This window comes from Lottia gigantea (assembly GCF_000327385.1).
Source record: "Lottia gigantea unplaced genomic scaffold LOTGIsca_3, whole genome shotgun sequence".
NCBI classification, from domain to species: Eukaryota; Metazoa; Mollusca; class Gastropoda; family Lottiidae; genus Lottia; species Lottia gigantea.
Window position 1 is genome coordinate 5,975,123 of NW_008708986.1, and position 25,346 is coordinate 6,000,468.

Consider the following 25,346-nt stretch of genomic DNA (forward strand, 5'->3'; position numbering starts at 1 on the left):
ATGAAATAATAATATGGAAATGTCCTCTTTTGTTCGACTGCTTTTATCATGAATAAGAAAGACCCAAAATTAGGTATGCGTTGACCTTATCATTGTTTCTATTCTGTAACAACAAAAAGTGGTGTGTCACAAGGGGCCGTTATTTTCCCCTTTCTTTTCATTACAAGCATGAATGACCAAAAACATGTTTTGTATTATTTTGACAAGTATAAATAACAGGCACATTAAATGACCATTATTCAGATGTCCAGTCCGTAAACAAGTATTTCAACACATACCGTTGATTTGTGGCCAAATTAATTCACGTTTGTCGCTTTCATTGGAATCACATGTTATATGATATACTTATTCAAAAATGTATTTTGGTAGTAGAATTTACGGATACCTAATTTGTTTCTTTAGTTTCACTGCATTTTGTGGTAAGTTTAAAATCTTTCAAAAGACATAAATAGCTTTCTTGATGATGCTGGCTCTGTAATGGAATCAAATAGCATTCGCGTTTTCACCATTATGATTCCAGTCGAGACATCCGTGGTTCACGTAATTCTAGATTTTCCATTTAATTTGAATGCAATTTGTGATTGTGTTCTGCTAAGATAAATTGTTGATGTATTTTGACAGTCATTTTAATTAATTTGTGTTCAATGGTTCAGAATAAGTTTTCCCTTTCTTTTGCGTTTTGTTAGGAATATTGAAGTACATGTATTGCGAAAAAGAATAGAATTTTATAACTTCTCACTCTTGTTTAATGCAACGATATTGAAAAAAAGACCAAACTCAATTCAGCGTAAAAGGCATTATAATATATTTCAATTCCAGATAGCCAGTGTCAGTTACCAAATGAATTAAGAGGATCCTGGACAAGTTCGACCCTCGGATCATTAACGTTCAATTCGACCACCTTATCAGGAATTGCGATACCTCCAGATTCTTGCGCGGAAAAATGTCCACAGACATTAGATTGTTTCATGAAAAATGAATCTCTGTATCTTTTGAGGTACGTAATTTTCTGGAGATAAGAGGTTAAATTGTGCATTCTACACTCGAAATCGAGAAATGGCCGTGAATGGAACATTTTTGATACTTTCTCAAAATTGCTTCAGAATTTCAAATATTTTCACTTGTCACAATTCGTCATGTGTTAAGATAGTTTGACGTGTACTTATTGAAGAGCTTATTCAAATAATAATAATTTGAAATAAATAATTATAAATATATTAAAGATTCACGTAAAACGAAAGCAATCATTAGTTGATGACAAAATGTTATTGAATTAAGGTATTGTTTTAGATCTTAATTTCAGATCGCCAGTGTTTACCTCGGGAAAGGTTCCACTCAGAATGTATACTTGTTGGAGTATGAGTGATATTTCAACAACTAAGATAGTTTATTTTAACGGTATAGAAGGTATGCATGCATTTATATATAACTGAGTTTACAAACGTCAATTAAAGACCATGGATCACCATTTCGTCTTTGTCTCGTTCATTTTGGTCTTGTTTAACTGTAATTAGTCTCCAGCAGTCATAGAATTGCACGAAAATCGCATTATCCCTTCAAATATACCTCAAACTAGAAATATCTATTTCTATTTATATTTATGCCTTTTCTATATGAGAAGAGTCTGAAGAAAAGGCGTCATTTTAAGATTCAAACGCTGATAGTTGTGGGCACACATGGATTTGAAGGCTCAAATTTCAATAATATTCTGTGAACACTTTAACGGATTAGCTAAGCTAAACAAATTCCCGTTTCTGAGACGGCGAACCCTTGGAAAAGCCTTTGGATGAAAAGTAAGAGTACTTACTGTTGCACACAAAAATCGTCTACTTAAATATTTTTTCAATTACATGTAATTTAAGTTTATTCCATATTTGGCATGTATTAATTGTTTGATGTTCGTATTATCGATTAGAATCTACCATGCCATGATTATTGAAAATATGTCATATTGAAAACACGATGCCATCGCTCTGTGTACACAGACTGCATTCCGTGTTTCCGAGTGAAAAATATCTCTCAGGGCAAATACAGACAGATAAAAAAAAATTTCTTTTTTGTTTTAATTTAATAAAAATGTTATAATTAATAAAAGTTAATGTTTCCAAGTCTAACAAAACTATTTACGTTGTTACATAAAACATAAGAGTTGAGAATATCCCAAGGAAAAATGAAGGCAGATAAAAAAAAAGATTTTCTTTTAAATTATAATCTAAAAAAATAAAATAAAAATAATATCAGACATAAAACGATTGACATTGTACTGGTCAAATGTAATAGTTTAATATTTTGCCTTAGGTAAAAAGACACAGATAATAAGGTTTTGGTTTTAGCCGTAATTTTAATCGTACGAAGTTCGTAATGGCTTGGCATTGTGACGATGACTTATTACTTACTTTTTTACTACAAACTAACAAAGTGACATCGGTTGTATCACAATTACGAGCATGTACATATGAACGACTCCCTCCATAATGCTTAGAGTGGAGTTCATATTCAAATTGAGATATTATTTATTAATATACTGTTATGGTACGAGTCTTAATTGTTTCTTCAAATGCTCTGGAACACAGACTGTGTTAGTGATATTTTGCTATATTTCAGATCTTAATGAGTTTACTAAAGACCGATCAGTGTTTCGAGATACCGAACCTAGTGATATTTATACTATTTGTAACAGACATGTACCTTATCCACCACAAACATATAATTTACTCGTAAAATCAGGTAACCTTTACGCATTAAATGTAGGCAATGACAAATTTGATAGGAATATAAATAGTTATTAAGCATAAGATGTTTTGTCATCATACAGAATTAGAACTGTTTTAGCCTACCATCTGAACACACAGATTTCACACAGTCTTTTCTGTAAACTACCATCGTCATAATTGATATTTTTCGATTGGGTTAAAGATAAATATCGATACTTACTCCTGACACCTGACGGTCCCAGAATGTGATATACAATCTTTAATAACATGCTGGGTTTTGACTTTTCTTTCAGATTCTACCCCAGTTACTGTTTGTCCAAATGAATTGCTTGGAAAATATGTAGACGAAACAAGTGACTGTTCACTTAAGGTAGATATGTGCTCTGATGTTACCAAGTTTCAAGTTTCTTCTAATAATTGTTCATCAAAGCCATTTTATTCCGGTAAGTGTCGTTATTCAATTATTTTTGTTTGGGAATGGTGATATATTAGCTTTAATTGGCAAGTGTGGTGGAAAATTCTTTTGGCTCAACATCTTTGGTTTCTAACCAGGTATGCATGAAGTATCAAAATAAAAACAGAGAGTATCTATACCGTCCACCAGGGGAGCTACAGAAAATTTCACCGGTCGGTGGTTGTTTAGGCATTCTTATTTACCAATTGACTAGCTACTGTATACAAGGATCACATCAACGACCAAAATTATGACTTGACATTAAGTATTGTGTTCATTACTTCCAATAGGTATCAGTGAACCCCACTCATCGTTCTAGTTGGGATTCATAGTCGATACAAGGTCAGAAATCAAGACCCACACACGCGCCACATTCGATTGGCTGAGAAAGACACCTTAGTAACGCAACGTTATAATTTGTGTCCAAAAGGCTGTCATTAAAAATCGTTGCCTTCGTTCTTCTAAGACTAATAATCGTCCGTAATGCTTAGATTATATGGGTGATTTTAGACAATGATAGTCTTCAATTAGTTTAATTAAATTTTACCAATATTATACCACGTGAAAATCGTTAAAATCAATGCCATTATTTAACAGTCTTTAAAGGTCATATGCCAGCGACGTACAAACCTTCAGATGTTGTAAAAATTGATGGTTTGATACGCTGAAATATACTTGACAAATTATTGATACAAAAGAAACCAGAGGGATATGTACGAAGATATGTTCACATCATCTCGATATCACGTATGGAAAATTGAGGTCCTGAAATGTAACCATGTAATGCATTTTTTTTTACCCAGAAAATGGTAGTTTGAACTGTGTACACTCTGTGCAAAATAATGGAACAAATTACGTTACACTTTACAATAACGACAACACATTAGACGCTTCCGATACCTACAGGTTTACATGTTTGGTAAGTTGGTGCCAGAATTTGCAAGAATTCTATTTTTTTTCTTTATATGTAAGCGACTATATTTGCTAACGAATATTTTTGCTCGAATATAACTTGAAAACTACCTCTAACTTCAATTGCGCCTTTGAATTGTTGACAACTTAAACTTATGGCATTGATCACGGTACCTTTTTTCTATAAAATTTTTGTTAAAAGGGGTGGAGCTTCAGGCATACAATAACATCAAAATGAACTGGTTGTAGCATATCTAAGCTCCACCTTTCTTCTAAGATTCTATTTGGTTTTCATGTTAATTTATACAAGTATTGTACAACAACAAATTGCTGATAAAAGACCATTGTTTTCACACATTTTAATAAATTTATTTCTTCAAAAAGAAAAAAAAACAAATTTATGTCACAATTTTCGTTGTAGACTATCAATATGGTCGACGGTAAAATGGAGATTTCCGGGAATCCAAAGGAATGTTTTGAGAATGTTTCTTCAACTTCCGATTTCTACCAGATGTCACCTCTAGGTAATAACGATTTCGATTGTTTACCTATTTTCAAATTTATATCTTTAAACCATTTATGGAAATCTTGTGGACTAATTGTGCATCGCTAATATTCAATTCAATATTCAAAAATGATATTGGGAAGAAGTTTAAGAATATTATCCAAACTGAGATTCGCTCTCATTCCTGCTGAACACCAAATGTCACTGGTGTTGGACATCGAACGTACATTTTATGGGAATCCAAATGGCTAAAATTAGTGCATGTTTCTAGTGATGTTCTTCCACAGTTTGAAGCATGCTGCTAATTAAAGAACAGAACATAAACAAAATTACAGTTATCATGCGAGATCTACTTTAGATTCAGATTGCATGTCTTTGAAACAAGAAGTCAAAATCGAATCGAAAAATGTTAATTGTTATGAATTTATTTATCTTCTTCTTTCTTACAGAGATGTGTCGTAAGTGTATTTTACATTAATTGTTTACTCTTCGTTTCCATGATAACATTCTTTCAACTGGATAGTAAATACCATTTAAATTATTCCAACGTCAAGAAATATTGCAATTAAAGAAACGTTACATTATCTGAATTTGCCTTGGTATTATTGTTTCTTTTATTTCAATGTTATGCCTTAATAATCATTGTTTACTGATATACTTTTTAAATGAAATAATAAAAATAAACAGGAAATGAAAAGGTCGTCTGAAGATCACATAGTGTGAGTAAAAAATCGCTCTATAGTTGAGGTATTGAGCACTATTTAAATAGTGAAAATATTTTCTTTACTTTAATGTAAAAATAAATCATTAAAATAAGTAGTCAATAACAAGTAAGCCAAATTTTGAATTTTAAAGGTTTGAGATATATCAATTAATCGTTTAAACATAATTAATAAAATTAAGATCCAACAACATCCAAATAACCTTAAATTGTATATTTATTTTGTTATTAAAGCTATCACTACAACTGTACCAACAAACACAACAGTACCAACAGAATTAGGAACAGCAGAAGTTGTAGGGCTGTCATTTGGTGTCATCTTCGTTCTACTTTTATTACTTCTTCTTCTGTGTTGTCTGTTTTGGCGCCAAAACAAACGGAAACAGAAGCAGAAATTTGATTTGGAAAGAGAAAGACGTCTGCAATCACGTGATGATGATAACGTCAGATTGATAGGTGCTCACCGAGGTAATTTTGTATGAATATGGGTAATATTTAATGCAGTACTAGTTTTCATACGAAATTCCTGCCTTTTAAAACTAATATTAACAAAAAGCTTCGTCTCGACAGTTTTATTCTTGATATGGCAGCAATTGAACAACATGGTATTGTTTTTGTCAAAAAAAAATTCAACTACACAATTGGGGATTTTCGGGATATGGCCATCACTATCCCCACAACTCTATTCCACCTAAGTGTGATCTTTGATGCGATCAAATGTCAAAGCCATGTCATACCTAGAAGATTTCCAAATCTCTACCCGTTTGTAACCAGTTTGAAGTAGATCCCCACTTATTAAAGTACAGAATATTGTCTCAGGATTTACTAATACGAATGACATAATATAACCTTTTTGTAGATAGAGCAGAATCACAAGGTAGTGATTCGGGAGACTCTGGTTTGGGACACGGTCAAAATAACTTACTGAGAGTATACTCTGAGGAATACCGTCCAAACAGTGGTAAATACAGACCTGGTCCAATAGAAAGAAAGCTTCTTATTAATAAACACGGTCAAAAAATCTTAGTCGTAAGTTCTCAAGTTATCAAATTTTGACAGTGATGGCGTAATTACAACCACTGCTGTCTCTGGTTTGGGAAATTATCCTTAACATTCATTGCATCATGTAGTACAATTTTTCAGTTCGCAATTACTTTAAAAAGGAAAAGGATGAAAAATGTCATTTTAATGAAGTATTTATTTTATTTTATTTTGTTATTCATAAGGATCAGAGCGATACAACTACAAGACCAATATCCAGTAGAAGTAGAAGAAGCCGTTTGGGTGCTGATGCTCACGATGTCGAAGAAGATAGTGAATCATTTAGATGCAGAAAAAGTCGTTTGGGTGTTGATGTACATGTTGATGCAGATGGTGAATCATTTAAAAGCAGATCTTCACGACGAACAATCATACAGAAGCGAATACTTCCAGACGGCACAGAGGTAACATGGTCCACTTTCTTAGTTCACTTGTACGAATTAAATGGTCATGTTTTGTCGTTGCTAACAACTGAATATGGTTGATAGTGATTATACTTTGACTTGCTCTCAGTATAGGTTAATGGTCGAAAGCTTGTCAATAAGTCTAATAATGATCGTGGGACGAGGACCGAAGGTCCGAGTACTACGTCATTAGACGTATTGACAAGCTTTCGACCATTAACCAACTTAAAAATACAGTTCACAAACAATTACATCTACTCAGGCACGTGCTAAAATATAGGTGACATGGGATCCAATCATATGCCTAACAATACAGACAATCTTTCAAAAAGTCCGGTCGGGAAGATAAAAAAAATATATCTGTTCGATTTACATACTGTACTATTATTCCCGTATTGCTGTGTCGTTCATTTCATTATAAATGATATGGATATAGATTAAAATGGATATTTTACTTAATTAATTTCGTATATCTGGACTGTGACTCATGGATTACAATTTGAATATGTATGTCTACAGGTCAGTTTTTCCCCCTTTCCATTAAGTATTTCAGAATCGAAATACAAGATTCATGTCCAGTAGCGTAGTGAGGATTTCATTGACGGAGAGGGCATGCGAGCACCCTCGGCTGCCCTTTCTGGATTTAATAGGACACTTGATATATCAGGATCCCCTGTAAAACTGATCTAATCTAGGAATTTGTTATGGTCCCTAAATAAACCACTGTCATGGCATTTACGGCATCGTTTTGTGATTTACATTTTGCATTGTTAAATTTTTTAAGCAATTAGTGACAAGGATGACCGAGCTATTGGAATTATTACTCCCCTCCTGGCTGTATCAAATTTAAAACATTAGTGTTGTTTATGAAGAGACTTTAGTGCTTTATTTCTGACAAAATAAGAATAATATTCTAATTCTAAGAATATATCTTAGATCAATATGTTCACCCAAATCGTATATATATTATAACTAGTGTTCACATACTATTTAAAGCCAAGTTCAATCGTGAATACATTTATAAAACAGTTCACATTTACTTGGCAAAGGACCAAGAGTCCAATATTTGGAGTTCATTATTAATGTCAATATTGGACTCGTGGCCGTTTGCCAGTACCATTATGTTGGATAATGGTACGCCGAGATCAAAGGGTGACGTCACATAATATATATGTTTGTTTACTTCTTGACTATGTCTAATGAACAGCTATTGTAATTTCTAATGACTGATACGGATGCTGATTTCTTATTTGTTTTATATTTTTTAATAGGCTAGGTGAACTAAGTAAGCAATTAGATTATTTGTTCAAGACCTAGGTACATGTGTACAATATTCTAGTGTATGATGTATCTCCTTTAGTTGGAACAAGAGAACTGTTTTAATGACTTTGACTCTTATGATTTGCACTTCTTAGTTATAATAGGATAGCACTATTTAGGACTATATCGGATTATTAAGTAGGGTATAACGCAATTGTAGGTTGATGAAGAGATTAATATCTATGAATTTGGTTCTGATATTGAACTCGAAAATAACTAATGACTTATTATTGGTTGAAGAAGGAAACTCTTCTATTAAACTTTGGTATTACTCAGTTGTAGGTTAAAGAAAAGACAGAAATTTATGATTTATTCTCTTTTATTAAACTCTAGTATAACTCAGTTGTGGGTTGAAAAAGATATTTATGACTCTGATAATGACCTTATTACAGGATGAAGAAGAGATAGAATATTTATGACTCTGACTCTGATAATGAACTCTGCTAATGACCTAATTACAGGTTGAAGAAGAAATAGATATTAATTTATGACCCTGACTCTGATAATGAACTCTGTTTAAGTCTGATAATGACCTATTTTACAGGTTGAAGAAGAGATCGATATTTATGACTCTGACTCTGATAATGAACTCTGGTATAACTCTGATGAGCAGTATGAGGATAACCTTAGTGATAAGATACACGATGCTGAAGTAAAGAGAGAAAACAGTTTCTATATGTTTCAGGTACATTTTATATGTTTAACAAAAATGTGAACGCAAACTTATAGTTTTCAAGTTTGTTTTCAATCATATTTCTTCAAAGAATATACATGGCAATCATTTTTGCATTAACTGACGTGGCCATGAGATGATGAAAATTCCTATTAATTTAGGAAGTTTTTGAACTAGAAATGCAAATTTTCTTTTGCAAAATAAAATTTCTGTCCACATTCAATTTTTACGAGGGAAAGGTGTATTTCAAATGTAAAATCACTAAACCTAAATTTTCTATGAGTTCGAAACATTTTGAGATAAATAGCATGCAATTGAAAATCTATTTTGAATTAATTTCTGCGCTTATATAAAAAGTTGAAAAGCTTGAAAAACACAACCGCTTTCTATGGCACAAATTCGTTATTTTATTGTTATTGTAGCCACCACTTCCAGTATCTCCAAATCCAATAACTCGACGACAAGACGAAAAGAGAAATGAGGTAGAAAAACCTAAGAAATCAAGAGGCAGTATATTCAAATCCTTAGCTAGAAAATTAAGGGGTAGTAATGAGGTTGACGACATAGAAAATCAACAAAGTTCCAAGCACGGAAGTCGAAATCGTAAACGGGGAGACAAATATAACAACACGTTCATTGATTCCGGGGGCTCTAAGCGATCCAAAGATAAACAGGAAATAGACGAAAACCGGAAGCAGTTAGATGAGGACAGAACACCTTACTTAGAAGAGTATCGTCATAAGAAATCAATAGAGCACGCATTAGATGACGAAGGATTCTTTGATGAACCGGATTCTAAGAAAAGGGCTTCTGATTTATTTGTAAGTATACTAAATTGTCTTAATCAGTCATGACATATGACAAAGGAAACAGCATATATAATCTACACATCAACATTCCGTCAAAATGTACTTTTACAATAAGAAATGGACTTCATTCCTGTTGGCTTCTGTAAACATGTTACCAATTAATGTCAGGTTGAAGATTGTGTTGTAGAGAACACAGTGTCATAATGATTGTATTTGTGTCTGTATCAAATTGTTTACATCCGTTCAACCTATATTGTACATTTTATTTTAGAAGTTCTATGACGAACATAAAGAAATCAACTCATTGTCACCAATAGAAGGAAATAGTATCCACAGTTTTGGTCATTCTCAGTCCCGTTTAACGACGCCAGCATTAAATTCAGCGAATCATAATCATAGTCCCGTACCACAAGGTTGTCAAAGAGAAGACACGTATGGCGACCTTCAGTATTTGGAATCATTTAGGTTGTCAAAGGCATCCAACGGTTCTCATTATTTACATCCAGATACGTCATTGAATAGCAATAATTCGTCGGCATCTCATATCCCATCAAGAGGAAATCACATTTTTGGAAACATGAATAATTCGCATATAACTAGCTCTAGCTTAAAGGTTAATAGAAATTTATATAAAGACTCAGATAGCAATTTCATCGATCTAAATGATAAAAGTACAGATGGGTATAATTACGGGATAAAAAATACTGGTAATTGGAGTAAAGATGGCTCTTTTCTGAATGATAAACGTAGAAATGGTTCTTCGATTAGATCCAACGGCAAGGAATTCAAGACTATTAATTTTCATGATCCAGATTCAACAGATGCCTTGTCCAGTCGATCAGCCTATTCTTCAAGAGGAAAGAAATCAAAGGTATGTAAGATCGTATTTATTTGTTGATTGAATGTTAGTTATGATTGATTTCAGTGTACTTTTGTTCTATGATATGGTAACCTTTACAACCCGAGCGTTAGAGCAAAATTCACCACGTCTCCGTTCCTTGTATTATCTTTTAATTCAGGGGTTTTCAACCTTTTTTTGTAATATTACCCCTTTCACGATCCCGATCGATTGCATTGCTCCCTTTTTCCTATAAATCCTTACATTTTCGTGATTTGTCTCTTATGTTTTCCCTGCAATCTTTTTCATGTCGACGAATATAGCCTGGCTGAGTAGAACTACAAAAAAATTCAAAATTACCCTCTTGGGGATACCCTTAGGTTTTGAACCACTGTTTTAAATCATGGTTATCATTTACAGCGCAACAAACACCGTGATCGTCTCCAAAGAGAAGCAAGCCAACTGTTAACAGCAAATTTAGCTAAAGATAGAAGTTCGACGCCATTAAGTCAAAGCAACCCTACTCAATCACATGCAAGTCACTTGTTGTATCCATTAATTAGTAACTCTGAAGTCAAAATTCTGTAAGACGTGCATAAGGAACTCAAAAGTATCTGAATGAAGTCAAGGCTGCTGTCTTGCAGCAGTAACTCTTTCTGCAGCAGTTCAGTACTCTTTCCAAGGACACCCCCTTTGTCATTCATATCTAATTTGGAATTTGGATACAAATATGTTAGGTTAGCCCTGGTTTTTAGAATAATAATTGTGTGTTGAGCCCTACAAAAGAAAACGCATCTGGTGTTCTCGTGTTCTCTTTTTATTTCTTACAACGAAAATTACAGGGACTCTTCACGTGTAAAAAACTTTATGTTTATAATTTCCAGGTTCACTTGCTTCACGTTAACGAATACTCATCTAGTCCCACAAGTTCTCAACGCCCATCAACAATAACCTTACCGTCCATGAGCTCAGAGATGTCCAGTTTGAAATTCCAGAAACCATCGTATACGTCCCAGCTGTCATCTGTTAGTTGTTGGTCTAAATCGAGTTACGATGGATATTGGTCAGGTTTAGATAGATATAACGCCGAGAAAAATCACCTCGATTTCAGTGCTGACGGTATGTTTCCATAAATATTATAACCTTATATATTTCACATGTATTGCTTGGGTGCTTATTGGATAGGATTCGATGAGATTCGTTTCCATTAAGGTGAAACAGTGCAATTTCGTAGCATCATGGATGTTGAACAAGAGCATGCCTACGACACAAGTGACATAAGACTTTCATGGTATTACTTAGAAGATATATTCGTATTTGGTATTTTCTAGTACTGCATTTGTTTCTTCATAAATTATTCAATTTTTACATTAAATTTCAGAATATCCAGTATGGTTATCGAAGGGTAAAAGTCACCTTTCTTTTGTCAAAGATCTCAATAAAAAGGTATCATATAGATATTCAATAGATTGCGATTTCGTTTCGTTATTATTATTATTGTAATCTAACGGGATTTATACCAATGTACTGGTAATGTTTCAAGCTATAGACAATTACCACACACTCTCCCGCCAATCAAAATACAAGAGAGTATCGGCAGTCTCCTAATCCCATTGGTCAATTTGCTCTACTTTGGGTTTAGCTATCCCACAACTCATAGTCGAGATTTACACATGGATTCTGCACGACGCGCTGTGATTGGTGGAAATGATTACAATGGAGACCAACTAAAAATGATAAGGAAACGAAATTGTAATCTAATTTCTATTAAATTCGTCATTTTTTTTTACCAATCGTAGGTTACCTTAGTCTCAGAAACGGGATACTAATCAATAATAGCATTCATAGTCAACTTCGAAATTTGAGCCTTCAAATCCACGTGTGTCCAGAATTATCCGCGTTTGAAAGATAAAAAGACGAATCGTCTTTTCTTGAGACTACCATATAGAAATGTACCATCTCGAGATTGACGAAATTGAAACCCCCAATAGTTGAGCCAACACGACTTCTTAACTTTTTCTGAGCGTAAGAATAGGTTGTATTGGTAGCGAACATACAATAAAGGAAACAAAATCTGAAGAGCTGTCGTTTAAACCAGGCTGCTGTCCGATTTATTCTGTGTATTCCACGACGTTGATATAGCTTAACATTATATTGTGAATGAATTCTACATTTTGTGACTTTTTTTTAGCAAACCGAAGCTACAAGTTTGTTTACTCGTGTAAAAGGACCACAACATGATAGAGACTTGGATGGATTATTGAGTCCTAGACATAATATACCTGGTAAACGAAGCCGTACACCAACGTCATTGTCAGATCGTTACATCAGCGTGACGCCTCGCTCGGCTAGACTACATTTTCCAATACACGATAAAGGGAGACTAAAACGTCTGCTGGAAGAACTGTATTTAGATAAGAAATATATGGATAGGCTGTATACACAAACTGGTAAGCATTACGTGGAAGCGTAAATCAACATGTTTACGATCATAAATATGAGAAAACGCTACTTTATTAGCTTTTCCAGAATTCGAACCAAATGCAACATTGATGTTATTCACTGATCACGATTCTGAATTTATAGAATACATGTAGAGGGACGTCGCACTGGAAATCGGGCTATTTGAAGCTTTAAATGCTTTGTTTATTTTCAGTGGGTGCTAGAGATAAATGTGAAAAAGACGCTCATGATTTGTCTGAAGATGGTGGACAGTTTTTAAATCATGTGGCCAGGTACTGGGAAGAACAAAAACCGTTGCCACCAATATTACGTCTTCACAAAGAGATCACTTATCCAAGTTCTAGTATTGAACATCAAAGTAGTTATACATAAAACTGTGTAGTCGTTGTTTTAATAATATAATTAGTAGATACGATGTTAAATCTTGTGGAAAATGTTTTCACGTTTAAATGATTGTTGAAGATCGTCCATGTAGGATGCAGTTTTTGGATATGGTCTTGAAGTTCGACTTTTCACCCAATTTCATTACATACTACCAGTGGCGTTGCGAGAATTTTTTTAAAGGGGAGGTGGGGGGTTTGGGTGGTCCAGAAAATGCTTAAATCTTGCTATTTTCGAGTGAAAATAGAGCAAAAGAATTAGCCCTATGTGAGGGCCATGGCATCAGAAAAATTGAATTGATTTTATTAACTTCCATTTAAAGGCAAAAACGTATACATTTGATAGAAATGAAATAGGGTAAAATTGGGGGCAAGGGTACTGGGTATCCCCACTGCCACTGGATTCAACCATTTGTGGCTATATCATTCCTATACGCCGTTGGGTGCAACACTGCACAGTTGTTTTCACATGCTGAAGTACATAAGATTTCGATTCAAACCATCAGATATATTGCATTCGACATGAACCAAACCCTCATTGACGACGTTTTAGTTATTATTGCGCTCAAATGAATTAATCCAGCATTGGAACAGAATTTCCCAGTTGCAGTACGTAATTGTTCTTGAATTAATGCAAACTTCAATTCAATTCTTTAAACTGTTTCCTGAATATTATTGACCTATTGCAATCACCTTCACAGCAAAAAACATGTATATCTACACGGTATCCTGACAACATGATGGATGGATGGATTACTCAGTAAACGCATCTTAACACCAACGTCATAGTCAGATCATTACATCAGCGTGGTGTCTTGCTCAAATTACATGATATACAAACTTCCCAATACACGATAAAGGGAGATAAAAACGTTTGATTGAGACACTGTACTTCGATAAGAAATATGGATGGGCTACATGCACAAACTGGTAAGCATTACGTAATAATAATATTTAATATTAGTTTGTCAATGATTTTTTAGGTTTCTGAAATAACAGAATTCATGGAAAGGCAAATCAGATTGATGCAATTGGAGGCTATAAGGATCTGGTTAATCGCTTAAAGTGGTACTACGTCTTAGAATTAACATAAAATTTTAGAATTCTAAACTTGGCGAATAAGAACCAGTAAATATACCTTGTGTTATAAATAACATAACAGGATCCTAATATAATCCAATAAATCCAAAAAACTTAGTAATTATCCACAAATATGCAATTAACTTAATATCAAGATTTTTCAATAAATAATTAGTTTTATGAATTTTCCAGATTTTACAGGGATTCTGCTGTAACTTTATAAGCTGATGGATATATACACATATTGACCATTTCGAGAACTTAAATTATATATTCATTCTAAGTCGCAGTACCACTTTAAGGAAGGAAACCTCTCTGAATTCCGTAGAGCTTATAAGACTTGACAAATGTTTTCAATTCAGACAAATATGTCTATGGTTTCAGTATTTGATCACTTTGTGGATTGTCAATTTGTTTTCACAATATTTACCAAATTAACAATATTTTATGTCGAGTTTCTTCATAATGGATGTTATATCTCTCCAGAATTATGAGGTCAATATAGTATTGCATTAGCTTTGATACTTTATGACTTTATGAAATTCTGAAATTATAAGCGTTATCGGTTTTCTTTTCTGATCCACCTTATATTTGAATATATGATTTTGGGAGTCTATCTGAATATACAGTAGATATTTCGTTTTGTGTTTCATCTTTTGATTCGTAATGGCTGGCTTACATGGTATCCCACAAAAACCACATAACGAAACATTTGTATTTGTATGTTTATCTGTATAAAATCGCAAGACTCTAATTATGGCCACTTAAAGTGTGTACTCTTCCAATTTAAGGTTTCGGGTTCCATCGGGACAAAGTTGATCAACCGGGTTTTCATGGTATTCAATAACGACTGTAAACCAAATCTTGACTCTGAACAACCCAACGAAGACTCGGCCTCCCCTTTGCTTTCGTGCATTTCTCCCTTTGCAAAATACATAACATTGATCCGTTAAGATATTTTTGAATTACAGATTGCCTAAAAAAGGTTTAAACACATTCTGATAATATACATATCTTTAATACTAGTAATTATATTTGAGGTTATACATTCTATTGACAGTAATAACCCTTATCTCTAAGTGTGGTACCAGAAGGACAAGTTCGACATGCCCATTCTGTGCTTGACCAGTATTGGTTAGAATTACAGCAATGTTGTTCATCACGCTTAGTTCTTCTGACAGTTGAACCAGGTTCTTCATCAATTGGCGACTCCCTTTTCTTGCCTGATCCATGACGATCGATCAAACATAAGGTTATTCCTGCTTGGATTTTGAAATCAGTAGCTGGCTGAGGTACGGTGTGATCAGCTGGTAGAGTTTTAAGAGTGATTTTCCATTCATTATAAATGGAGGGTTGAACAAGTCTATCGACGAAACCTTCAGAAGTTAGACATATTTTAATCAGATTTTTGCCAGGTGCATCACATAGCTGATATGGATTATCTCTCTTCACAGTGTAACAGTTAAAGCTATTTTCTGTATATCGTGCCGAATAACCTGTAACAGGAATCAAGTATTTGATTCCACCATACCGTAGAAAATTTTCCATGCTCGGCTCTACATTGACTTCGATAGTGTTAAGATGGTGGCTCGTCATCGGAGGAAGGTAAATCTCAAATCGTGCTATATACATAGCCTTTTCTGCATCATGTTGCTCTAACCATCGACTGTCTACCAGCCACTGAAAATTCGGTACCTTAAAAGTTATCGTTTTCTTACTGTACAATTCATTCAAGTCTAGGTACGCCTGGTCTTGTGGATTTGATGGAGTTATTGGTATCGACACGTAATGTGTGATTTCATTATTGACGTGACAGAGTGGTGTTGGTCTGTGACCGATCACTTGTGAAATAGCCCGATGGGATGGATTATTCAATGCAGAGGTACATTTGTCTTGAACACGCCCTCCTCTTGTATAGGTCAATACGTCACAGTATTCAGTTATCAGTTCCCAGAGGTTCAAAGTTGAAATTATGAAGGAATTGATTGCAAACTTTTGAAGGAAGGCTTGGTCAACTGCATGATTACTAGAATAGACCAATTTAAGGTCATTAGCTTTTTGTTCTGCCAGGTAAGCACGCGAGGTGTCAGACAAAGCGTCCATAAGATCAAATTGATATTCATATACTTCTTCACACAAAGCTATGAGTTCAGATATAGGTCCATGTACTTTGACACAATCACCCTTTGTGGCAAATATTATTTCTCCAACAGCAGAGATAGCAGTTCCACCAGCGAAGGCAGCCTCACACATCACTTCAGTTATCGTCTCAAGTTTGGCTCCATATGATGATATATCTGCAGCCACGATTTTGGGATCATAACCATTATATTTACCGAGGAAAGTACCAGCTGTCGTGGTTGCATCATGTCCATATTTTAACGCATCTATTAACTTCTTGGCATCTAATAATTGGTTTTCATTGGATAAAAATCCTTCTCCTAATCTAGTAGCGTGCTGGATTAGATCAGGAAATGCATCCTGCTGTAGCTGAATAAGTTGAGCCGTGACGACACCTGTCTGAGCCAATTCATTGATTGAGTCCATCAAATCCATGAAACTTGATCCACCGAGTAGAGTACTGGCCGGGTTGGCTATTTGAACCAGTGCAATGCCTAAACTCAAAAGTCTACCAGAAATTTCAAGGACATTATTTTCAAAAGCGGCTTGGAAAATATTTTGAAACATGTCAGATGCAACCTCGGTAACGTTGTTAATTTTGGATTTGTAAAGGTTAAGTCTTCCATCTATATATGCTATGTCTGCTTCGGCTTTGTCTTTATCGTAGTCAGCCAAGGATGCAAAATAGGTGGATAGCGTACCAAAGTTGTTTTGTAATTGTCCCGTCAGTTGATTAAAATATGCTTCATTTTGTGAATGGATAGATGTTGATGCGACATCGAGTTGAAGTTGTTCCAAAACGGTTTTATAGTCAACTGTCGGGTTTAGGACCTTTGTATTAGAATTTTTTGAATTGTCAAAGACATTTATAAAGAGAGACACACTAGTCAAAAGTGGCTCAAGAATACAAAAACCATAATATCGAACATGAACCGTGCCTGAACACACATACACTTCCAATTCTTTTGGATAATAGTTAAGAGAAGGTAGAGTCGCGACAAAGGTCTTCAAATTCTCCATGTCAAATTGTTCAACATAAGCTTTTATTTTACTTTGTGTAGAAACTATGATTGGATCGATCACGCTTAATTCGAAACCGTCATTCATGTAATAACAAAACGGATGATGTGACATCCAAATGATCAAATCTGACTTCGCTTTTTGAACTTCTTGGCTTGTCCAGCTGTTTATAGCCGAAACATCGGTCAAACGTTTCACCGCGGGTAGAAGCAACTTTATAACGCAATCCGGTCTGTAAACCCAATCTTCCTTACATTCCGTATATTTACAATAATAAGCTTTGGGCCAGTCAATTACACACATTGAATCTTCTACAGTGATGTGAGGGTTGTACTTGTTGTAAAGTTGTAACAAACCGTTTCTATCTTCCTCAAGAACTTCTGTCTTAAACTCTTGCATTACGTCACGGGTTATTCGGCTAAGAAAATACATAGATTGGACAGCCATGAAAGGGATAAGCCATCCTTTGGTAAAAGTTTCTTGAAATGTGACATCGTAAAGGCAAGGTTTCGTGTCGTCTTGGTTGTTGCAGCTTTCAAACTTTAGGATATAATCCTTAACTTTACAGTAGTACATTATACCAATTGGATCATTCGTATGTTGGTTACATCGTGTGGTTACTGTTGTCTTCACGTTGTTTAAGTGACTGGTGGTAATCCAATTAGAAATAGTCGACGGACTTGCCAATTTCATATTACACTCCCATGATAATCTTGAGTGATAGAAGACATTTTCTTGAATCCTTGCAGGAATAAAATCTAAAATATTTTCTGTAAAAAATAATTCTAAAGCTTCACTTCTTACAGTACTGTCTACACCAAGTATAGACATTTGGTTCAAAGAGGATTTGGTTTTTAAAGAATTACCATCATGAAGAAGTAATATTAAATGAGTAAGTGCTACGTTCATATCGCAAAAGAACTCTTTATCCAAACAATTATAAGGCCATGTAGTACTTTTACTGTTATAATTTGTACATGCGGGCTGAAAAAAGTCCATCTGCAGTTTACTTATGTCGACAATTCCATCAGGCTTTGATGCTCCCAATTCTGCTGATATTTTAAAATGAGCTAAACCTTCTTCCAATTCAGAGACTATAATACGTGTCAAGAATGACCATAGATTTCCAATTGATTTTTTAACATCATGAGGTTGAGCAAGCCATGATTGGAAACTTAAGGTGCTTCCACTGAGATCACTAGTTACGGTATTTCCACGCCATCTCAGCCTCAGTTTACCAGTAGCTGGATCAAAGTCAGCATGGTATAATACTTTCATGAATTCCCCGTCTGGTAAAGTTTCAGCTGGTTGAAATGACTTCACACAAACATTGCTATTACTCTGAATTGAAACAGTGATCAGTAGAAGACCAATACAGCATGTGAACAGCCAAATCATTTTACAAAATAGCTTGTCCAAACCTAAAAAGAATAGAAAATTGTAGTTTTGGGCACAAGTCTATATACAATACAAATCGAAGAACGAAATTAATGAAATACGAATTTTGATGTGTCACTGCTCCGAAATGGATTTGTGAAGCATCGGCGTAAAATTTGAGCACGTGGCTATCTCTCTTCAATCCAAATGTTCAGGGATCTTAAACGTGCACAATCTGTAACATACAACTTCTGCGACTTTTTTCAGCTTATCAGCTTCTCCACCTTGTATGACATCGAAATGGCAAAACCAAAGGTATATAATCAAATTTCAAGTATTTTACAAACTATTTTTCAAAAATCATTTTCGTCGATATTTCCATGTTGCTTCATTTTTGCTTTTGATAGAATACAATATGTCGGCCCTGTCACATGGACGATTAAGCAAGCGTTTACACCCAGCCCATGACAAATTTATCAAATTCACTACCGCGCGTCAAATGCATCATAGGTATGTATTATATAAGCAATGTATTATTGAAAAACACTGGTATACGCCGTAGTAAGAGGAGCAGTATAAACAATAATTATACTGTAAATGAAATGTTCGATGTATGCGAGTAATACTCAAAACTTCTATTTCTATTGAGTAACGTGCTTTGATCCTATATCGAACTTATCTCCATTGTAAGTTGACATATGCCTACATATTTGACGTGTTCTGGAACATACTTAATGTTTTTTTTACAGGTAACGTATAACCAATCGGCACCCAATATTTTATTTAACTGTCGGTAAGTAAGTTCTGTGGTCGTCCAAGATAAGTCCAGCATAAACTCAAAGCAGCCGACAATCCACTTATGCCAGACGTAGATATACGTCGAAGATTTTGTGCATGCACAAAATGCTTCGTCGACTTCGCCGTACTTTGACGGATAGCAGTTTGTTGCAGCGTAGTCGCCAAACGTTGGCATATGCTGACTAAATCGTCATGGTGTGACAGAACATTAGTGGAACTGGTATATAACCGTCGCTAGAGTAAGTTTTCGAAAAGTTCTCTATTGGTTTTATATCACGTTATGTATACGTTCAATTCATTATAAATATGAATACGCCCAAAATTTAAGAAATACGCCCCAAGAGATCAGTGTAATATTCAGAGAAATTTTGCTACTTCGACTAAGTTTTTTAACCATGCCACATTTTGTTACTTTAACGTTGGTGTGAATATTATGTTCATTAAATTATTATTTCGAGATATTTTCATGGAGTATAATATTTCCCAACTTTCATACATACTATATATTTCTGGACGGTCGTGGTATAAATTATATTTAACAATAACATAATTTCATTTATAAGGAAACTAAATATGCTTACCCAATATATTGTATTTTGCCAATGAAGAATCTGTAGTGAATAAGCTGGATTCGATGAGATCGTGTTCAAATTCCAGATGTATTTATACTCTTGGATGAAATTAAATTAATTAACTCGTTAATAGATTTTGTGCAAAAGATAAAAAAAGAAAATTGTATATGCATTGATTTAATTAACAATACCAGTAAACAACATCTACATTAATTCCAGTACAATTACCTGCATCTGGTGGCATCTGGGAAATTCCGTTTTAATGCTGGATTGAGCGCACTAATAACTATAAACATTGACCCGATTTTCAGCAAAAATCAACTGCGCAGTCTTCCATCCAAGACTTTCAAAGTGAATCTGCTTCTAAACCTAACCGAACTCTATAAACAAATCTAAAATCCAATCATTAAGTTAGTCTGCCCACTATTTGTACCCACAGTCTCATTATGTTACGCATAATTCCTTCAAAAATACTTCATACTAGGAATTTTACTCACTATTCTGTATATGTATTGTCTATATATCACAAAGTATTTCAAAATGGCGATTCATCATTGTAATATTCAAACGCGGATAATTCTGGTCACATAAAGATTTGAAGGCTCAAATTTCGACGGTGAGCTGCGGACACTATTACTAATTGGCTTAGCTAAAAAAAAAATCCCGTTTCTGAGACTAAAGTATGATTTAAAAAAAAAAATGGCGCCTCAACCCCTTTAATTATACTTCATTTTAATTATTCTGGAATCCAATATAGTGGACATACTTTTAGTTGTAAAATGCTGAAGTAATAGATAGTCATAGTAATAGATAGCTAATCAATTATTAGCGTGGATTGCAATAATCCAAAAGAATTCACACAAAATTATGTACATCAGTTAAAAACTTGGTCAAAACAATGTTGTCTCTTTAATAGTCACTTTCCGCCAAAACATTTTTTGAGCATGAGTGGTTTTTTTTTTATGTGGTAAATCTATTAACGAATATCAATTTCAGACTGTGTTACCAAACAACATCTGTTGCAAGTTGACAGTGTTTAGATTAGTTTTTCTCAGCAGGGGATTGGAAGACCTGGGGAGGGATTATTACCAACGGGACATGGAGAGGAATCGTCGGACCACAGAAGAAATGGGGGGCAAGGTGAACTACGACTGAAATGTACATCATTCTTGTTGACTTACAGAAAGACGTTAACGAATATTTAATCCAATGGTCGCATTGAACTATCTCCATATGTGGAGTATGATTTTTTAACTATTCATGGTTAATCGCTGAATACATTTTTATAGTGAAATACTCTTTCAAATTGTCTGATTCATCTTGGGGAGGAACAGATTTGGAAGAACTTTGCTGGGAAGGAACGATCTCACTGAGGTTGAGAAGCACTGGTTTAGATGTACCACTGTTGATTATAAGTACAGTATTCAAGGTCATCATTCACCTTTAGAGCACTGAAAATGTAACGTACTCACATCATACCGTACAAACGTAATATATACATAATATAAATGAATAACAGCTGTTGTGGTTTGCCAAATATATATGTATATCTAAAATATATGATATATAGAGCTAAATTTGGTTTCGAGTTTTTTGATGCATACGGCTCAAATCAGCAAACTCTCAACCTTACCCCTTGTCCCTCACACCATAGGGAAAAAGAACATCGGTCATAAGTTCTCTGTTGCATCGTAGTCAGTAATCATTGCCACCTGTTGGCCGAACGGGTTTTCCACTATTCGCCTGCCTCAGGGGAGCCTGTGTTTTGCAATCGGTTGGTTTCTCGTCATGCCTCTGCGGGAGTATGGCTTCATGAGATACGTCCTTAAGGCGAAGGCGTCATCAGCAAGGATAAAAAAAACATGGGACGTCCCCGTCATCATTCGGCAGATTGTCTAGAGAAGGGTAGGTCGATGAAGCCATCTTCTAATGCACACTTACATCTCTGGGGCTTTGAAGATTTTGGCGTCAGACATGTGCCCCCGTACACAGAGTTATAATTTAAATTGAAGATTGTAATTTTGGGACCTTGACGAAATAAACATAGATGGATTGTATTAGCACCGCGTTACAGTATATAAAAATAAACTCAAATGACCATCGCTTCAATACGATATGCTAAAGGTATATCAATTGTAATTCATTTCAACCATTCCGATTATTACGTTGATCATAATACAGGGGTGTATTGTGAACCTCATTTTGATGAAAGGCATCAACAAATATTTGGCTCGATTCATACATTAGTTGTGGTTACATAATATATGGAAGATTTACATTTTTATTGACATATCATAATTTATACAATCATTGTCACCCAAAGGCACTTGATTATGACGAAAATACTTAAAAGCCTATGATAATATATAACCAAATACAGTTTATTAAGTAAGAAATATACCTTGTATTGACATTAATCAAATGAAAAATAAATGAATTCACATCATTATCCAAAATCCATATTATTGAACAAAGGGGGAAATAATCAAGTCTCGATTCTTGTTTTTATGAAGTTGAAACCGCTTTTCTGTTTTAAAAAAATATATTCATGGCCTTTGAATCAAAATCCACACAAAGTGACTTCTTGGGTAGGGTTAATTGTGGCGCCAACCATCATGTAGCTGTTTAGTAAGCCTTTGTCGAACGGCTGAGTATTTAAGATCATAAGCACGATTGTGGTTCTCTTCCGGATCGACATTGTGATCATAGAGCTCAATACCAAACACATTTCCCCACAGTGGTTTATAGTCAGGAGAACCAGTAAATTCAGGCCATTCAGTGTATCTATACCGGTCCGTTCTCATGGTATAGCCCATAACATTATGACCATCCGTCGATCTCGGATACTGTGAAAAAACTGCTCGTTTGAATTCAATCGATGGGTTCAAAATTAACGGCATTAAACTGGTTCCTTCTCGACATAAAGCTACTTTAGTGGAATCTTCTGGGCACAGGTCAAGGACAGGTAGTCCTGCAGCTTCAACAAGAGTTGGATATAAATCTACGAACTCGGTAAGCTGTTCTGTCACAACTCCCTTGTCGGTTAAACCAGGTATATGGATCATCATTGGGGCATGCACGGCGTCTTCAAAATTCGTTTGTTTGCACCACTCACCATGTTCACCAAGCTGCCATCCGTGGTCAGCCCAAAATGAAACAATCGTATTGTTGCCCAAACCAAGATTTTCGAGTTCTGCAATGACTCGGCCGACCTGAAAATCTGTATAAGATAAAGCACTATAATAGGCACGACGAAGGTCTATTATGGTGTCGTTAGGTAGTGACGTGTTGATGTTTCCAGACGCGTTAAGTTTTGCGATATCATGGAATGATCTTAAACCGCCGTAGCTAAACCACGCAACCGACGGCATATCTACAGGAGCATATCCATTATCAGGAAGACGGATATTTTCTCGTGGATATAGGTTAAGAAAATCCTCTTCAAACAGGAATGGTAAGTGCGGTTTATGGAAGCCAACAGCCACAAAGAAGTTTTTGTCACCACTGAGGGCTGGAGGAGCTACAGTACGCAATGTAGTGATAGCATTATCTGCTATTTGTCTGTCTGGTAAAGGGTAAGCAACGTACTCACTTGTTGGAACCGCTCGCCAGCTTTTCTGTTTTGTTGTGTATCGTGCTTGGTTTGAAGCATGAAAATATGGAACATTCCAAGAACTAGGGTCGTCATAGCCAGATGCTTTACCGGGATGAAAGATTTTTCCCATCCCTGCCACTGTATATCCATTGAGTTTGAAATACTCTGGGAGAGTAGTGAAATTACCACCAACGTCTCTAAAATACTTTACCAGATCGTAAACATGAGTTGTATCCGGACGACGACCTGTTAATAACGATGTCCGACTCGGTGAACAAACGGCTTGTTGCACATACGCCCTCTTTAGTAGAATACTTTTTGAAGCTAACGCGTCAAGATTTGGCGAATGAATCTGTGGATGGATAGGTGTTGGAAAATCCTGGCCATAATATGCCGCTAGTTCTGGTCTCATATCATCCGACACTAGAAATAGTACATTCTTTCTGTTTTGGATGATAGGAATCAAACAGAAGAAAAGAAAAACTTTTGAAGGCCACATATCTTCTATAATAATTTGACGCATAGATGTTGAAATTAAAATCCCTTATCAGAAGTTATCAAATTTACTTATCACGCGATCAAATATTTTTTTTTGTGCATCTTCGTTGTTATATTTTGGGATTTTTTTTTACAATTGACGCAGGTTATTCTATAAAGTGATCTTTGATTTTGTATACCAGTTAGAAGCAGAACAGACACAATTATGTTTCCTCTGGTAAAATATATAATGTTCGCCCTTTGTGTACGGTATCTGAGTTTCAGTTGGCTGGTTTCCAAGCTTCAAGAACATTTATGCTAAAAACTATTAATTTATGTTAAACCATTTCATGCCCCCATTTCCAAAACACCCGATGTCAAACCACGCTGGTTTTACGTACATGTATTTTGCATCCAGGCGGTGACTTATTCGTTACGACGCCTGAATCGGTGAACAAACGGCTTGTTCGAATATGTCCTCTTTAGTACATTACTATTTGAAGCTAAATTGTCAAGATTTGACGAATGAATCGATGGATAAGAATGGTGTATGGAGGTCCTGATCATAGGCGGCTACTTCTGCTCTCATGACATCCGACCCCAGAAACAGTGCACTCTTTCTGCTTTGGGTGAGTGGAAGTAGACTAAAACAAAAACAACCACATAAATGTATTTACTTTAAAAATAATTAATGTTGATCTTTAAAAGTCCCTTATCATAAATTATCAAAGGTTCAGATATCCTTTATCACTAAGTCAAATAAAAAATGGCATGTTCGTTTCGGCATTTTCACGGTAATCTATATCTAAGGAATAAAGAACATAGAGAGTTTATGTAAACCTTTTAAATAGTTTTGGCGTTGATGGAAGACATATATTTCAAGATTTTGGAGTCAAGTTTTCATAAATTTTAGCAAAATAAATATTTCGTCTTACGAAAAAAGCATAATGTCACTTTAATCTATAAAGTGGTCTTCTATATATTAATGACTAAAGCAGATTTTTCACTTTTTCATGAATGCTGTACAGCTATGAATGAGGCGAGGCAAATGCTTAAGATACAGACCAGGACA

The 25,346-nt window shown here is 35.0% G+C and overlaps 3 protein-coding genes across 3 annotated transcripts; 1 reads left to right on the forward strand and 2 right to left on the reverse strand.

Moving 5' to 3' along the window:
- Positions 1-355: 355 nt before the first annotated feature.
- LOTGIDRAFT_228689 (hypothetical protein) lies at positions 356-13,272 on the forward strand (the record flags this gene model as incomplete). Its single annotated transcript, XM_009057398.1, has 17 exons — positions 356-419; positions 820-997; positions 1,304-1,407; positions 2,605-2,727; positions 3,008-3,157; positions 3,972-4,087; positions 4,502-4,604; positions 5,541-5,774; positions 6,166-6,335; positions 6,533-6,751; positions 8,616-8,756; positions 9,167-9,565; positions 9,825-10,424; positions 11,276-11,510; positions 11,773-11,837; positions 12,583-12,841; positions 13,048-13,272. The coding sequence occupies 17 exons, from the start codon at positions 356-358 to the stop codon at positions 13,224-13,226; spliced, it is 3,339 nt and encodes a 1,112-aa protein (XP_009055646.1). The 3' UTR covers positions 13,227-13,272.
- Positions 13,273-15,364: 2,092 nt separating this feature from the next.
- On the reverse strand, positions 15,365-20,446 carry LOTGIDRAFT_153519 (hypothetical protein; the record flags this gene model as incomplete). The annotated part of the gene is made up of 2 exons (XM_009057399.1): positions 15,365-18,876; positions 20,431-20,446. The coding sequence occupies 2 exons, from the start codon at positions 20,444-20,446 to the stop codon at positions 15,365-15,367; spliced, it is 3,528 nt and encodes a 1,175-aa protein (XP_009055647.1).
- A 2,350-nt stretch (positions 20,447-22,796) lies between these two features.
- LOTGIDRAFT_153520 (hypothetical protein) lies at positions 22,797-24,296 on the reverse strand (the record flags this gene model as incomplete). The annotated part of the gene is made up of 1 exon (XM_009057400.1): positions 22,797-24,296. The coding sequence occupies one exon, from the start codon at positions 24,294-24,296 to the stop codon at positions 22,797-22,799; it is 1,500 nt and encodes a 499-aa protein (XP_009055648.1).
- Between the last annotated feature and the right edge of the window lie 1,050 nt (positions 24,297-25,346).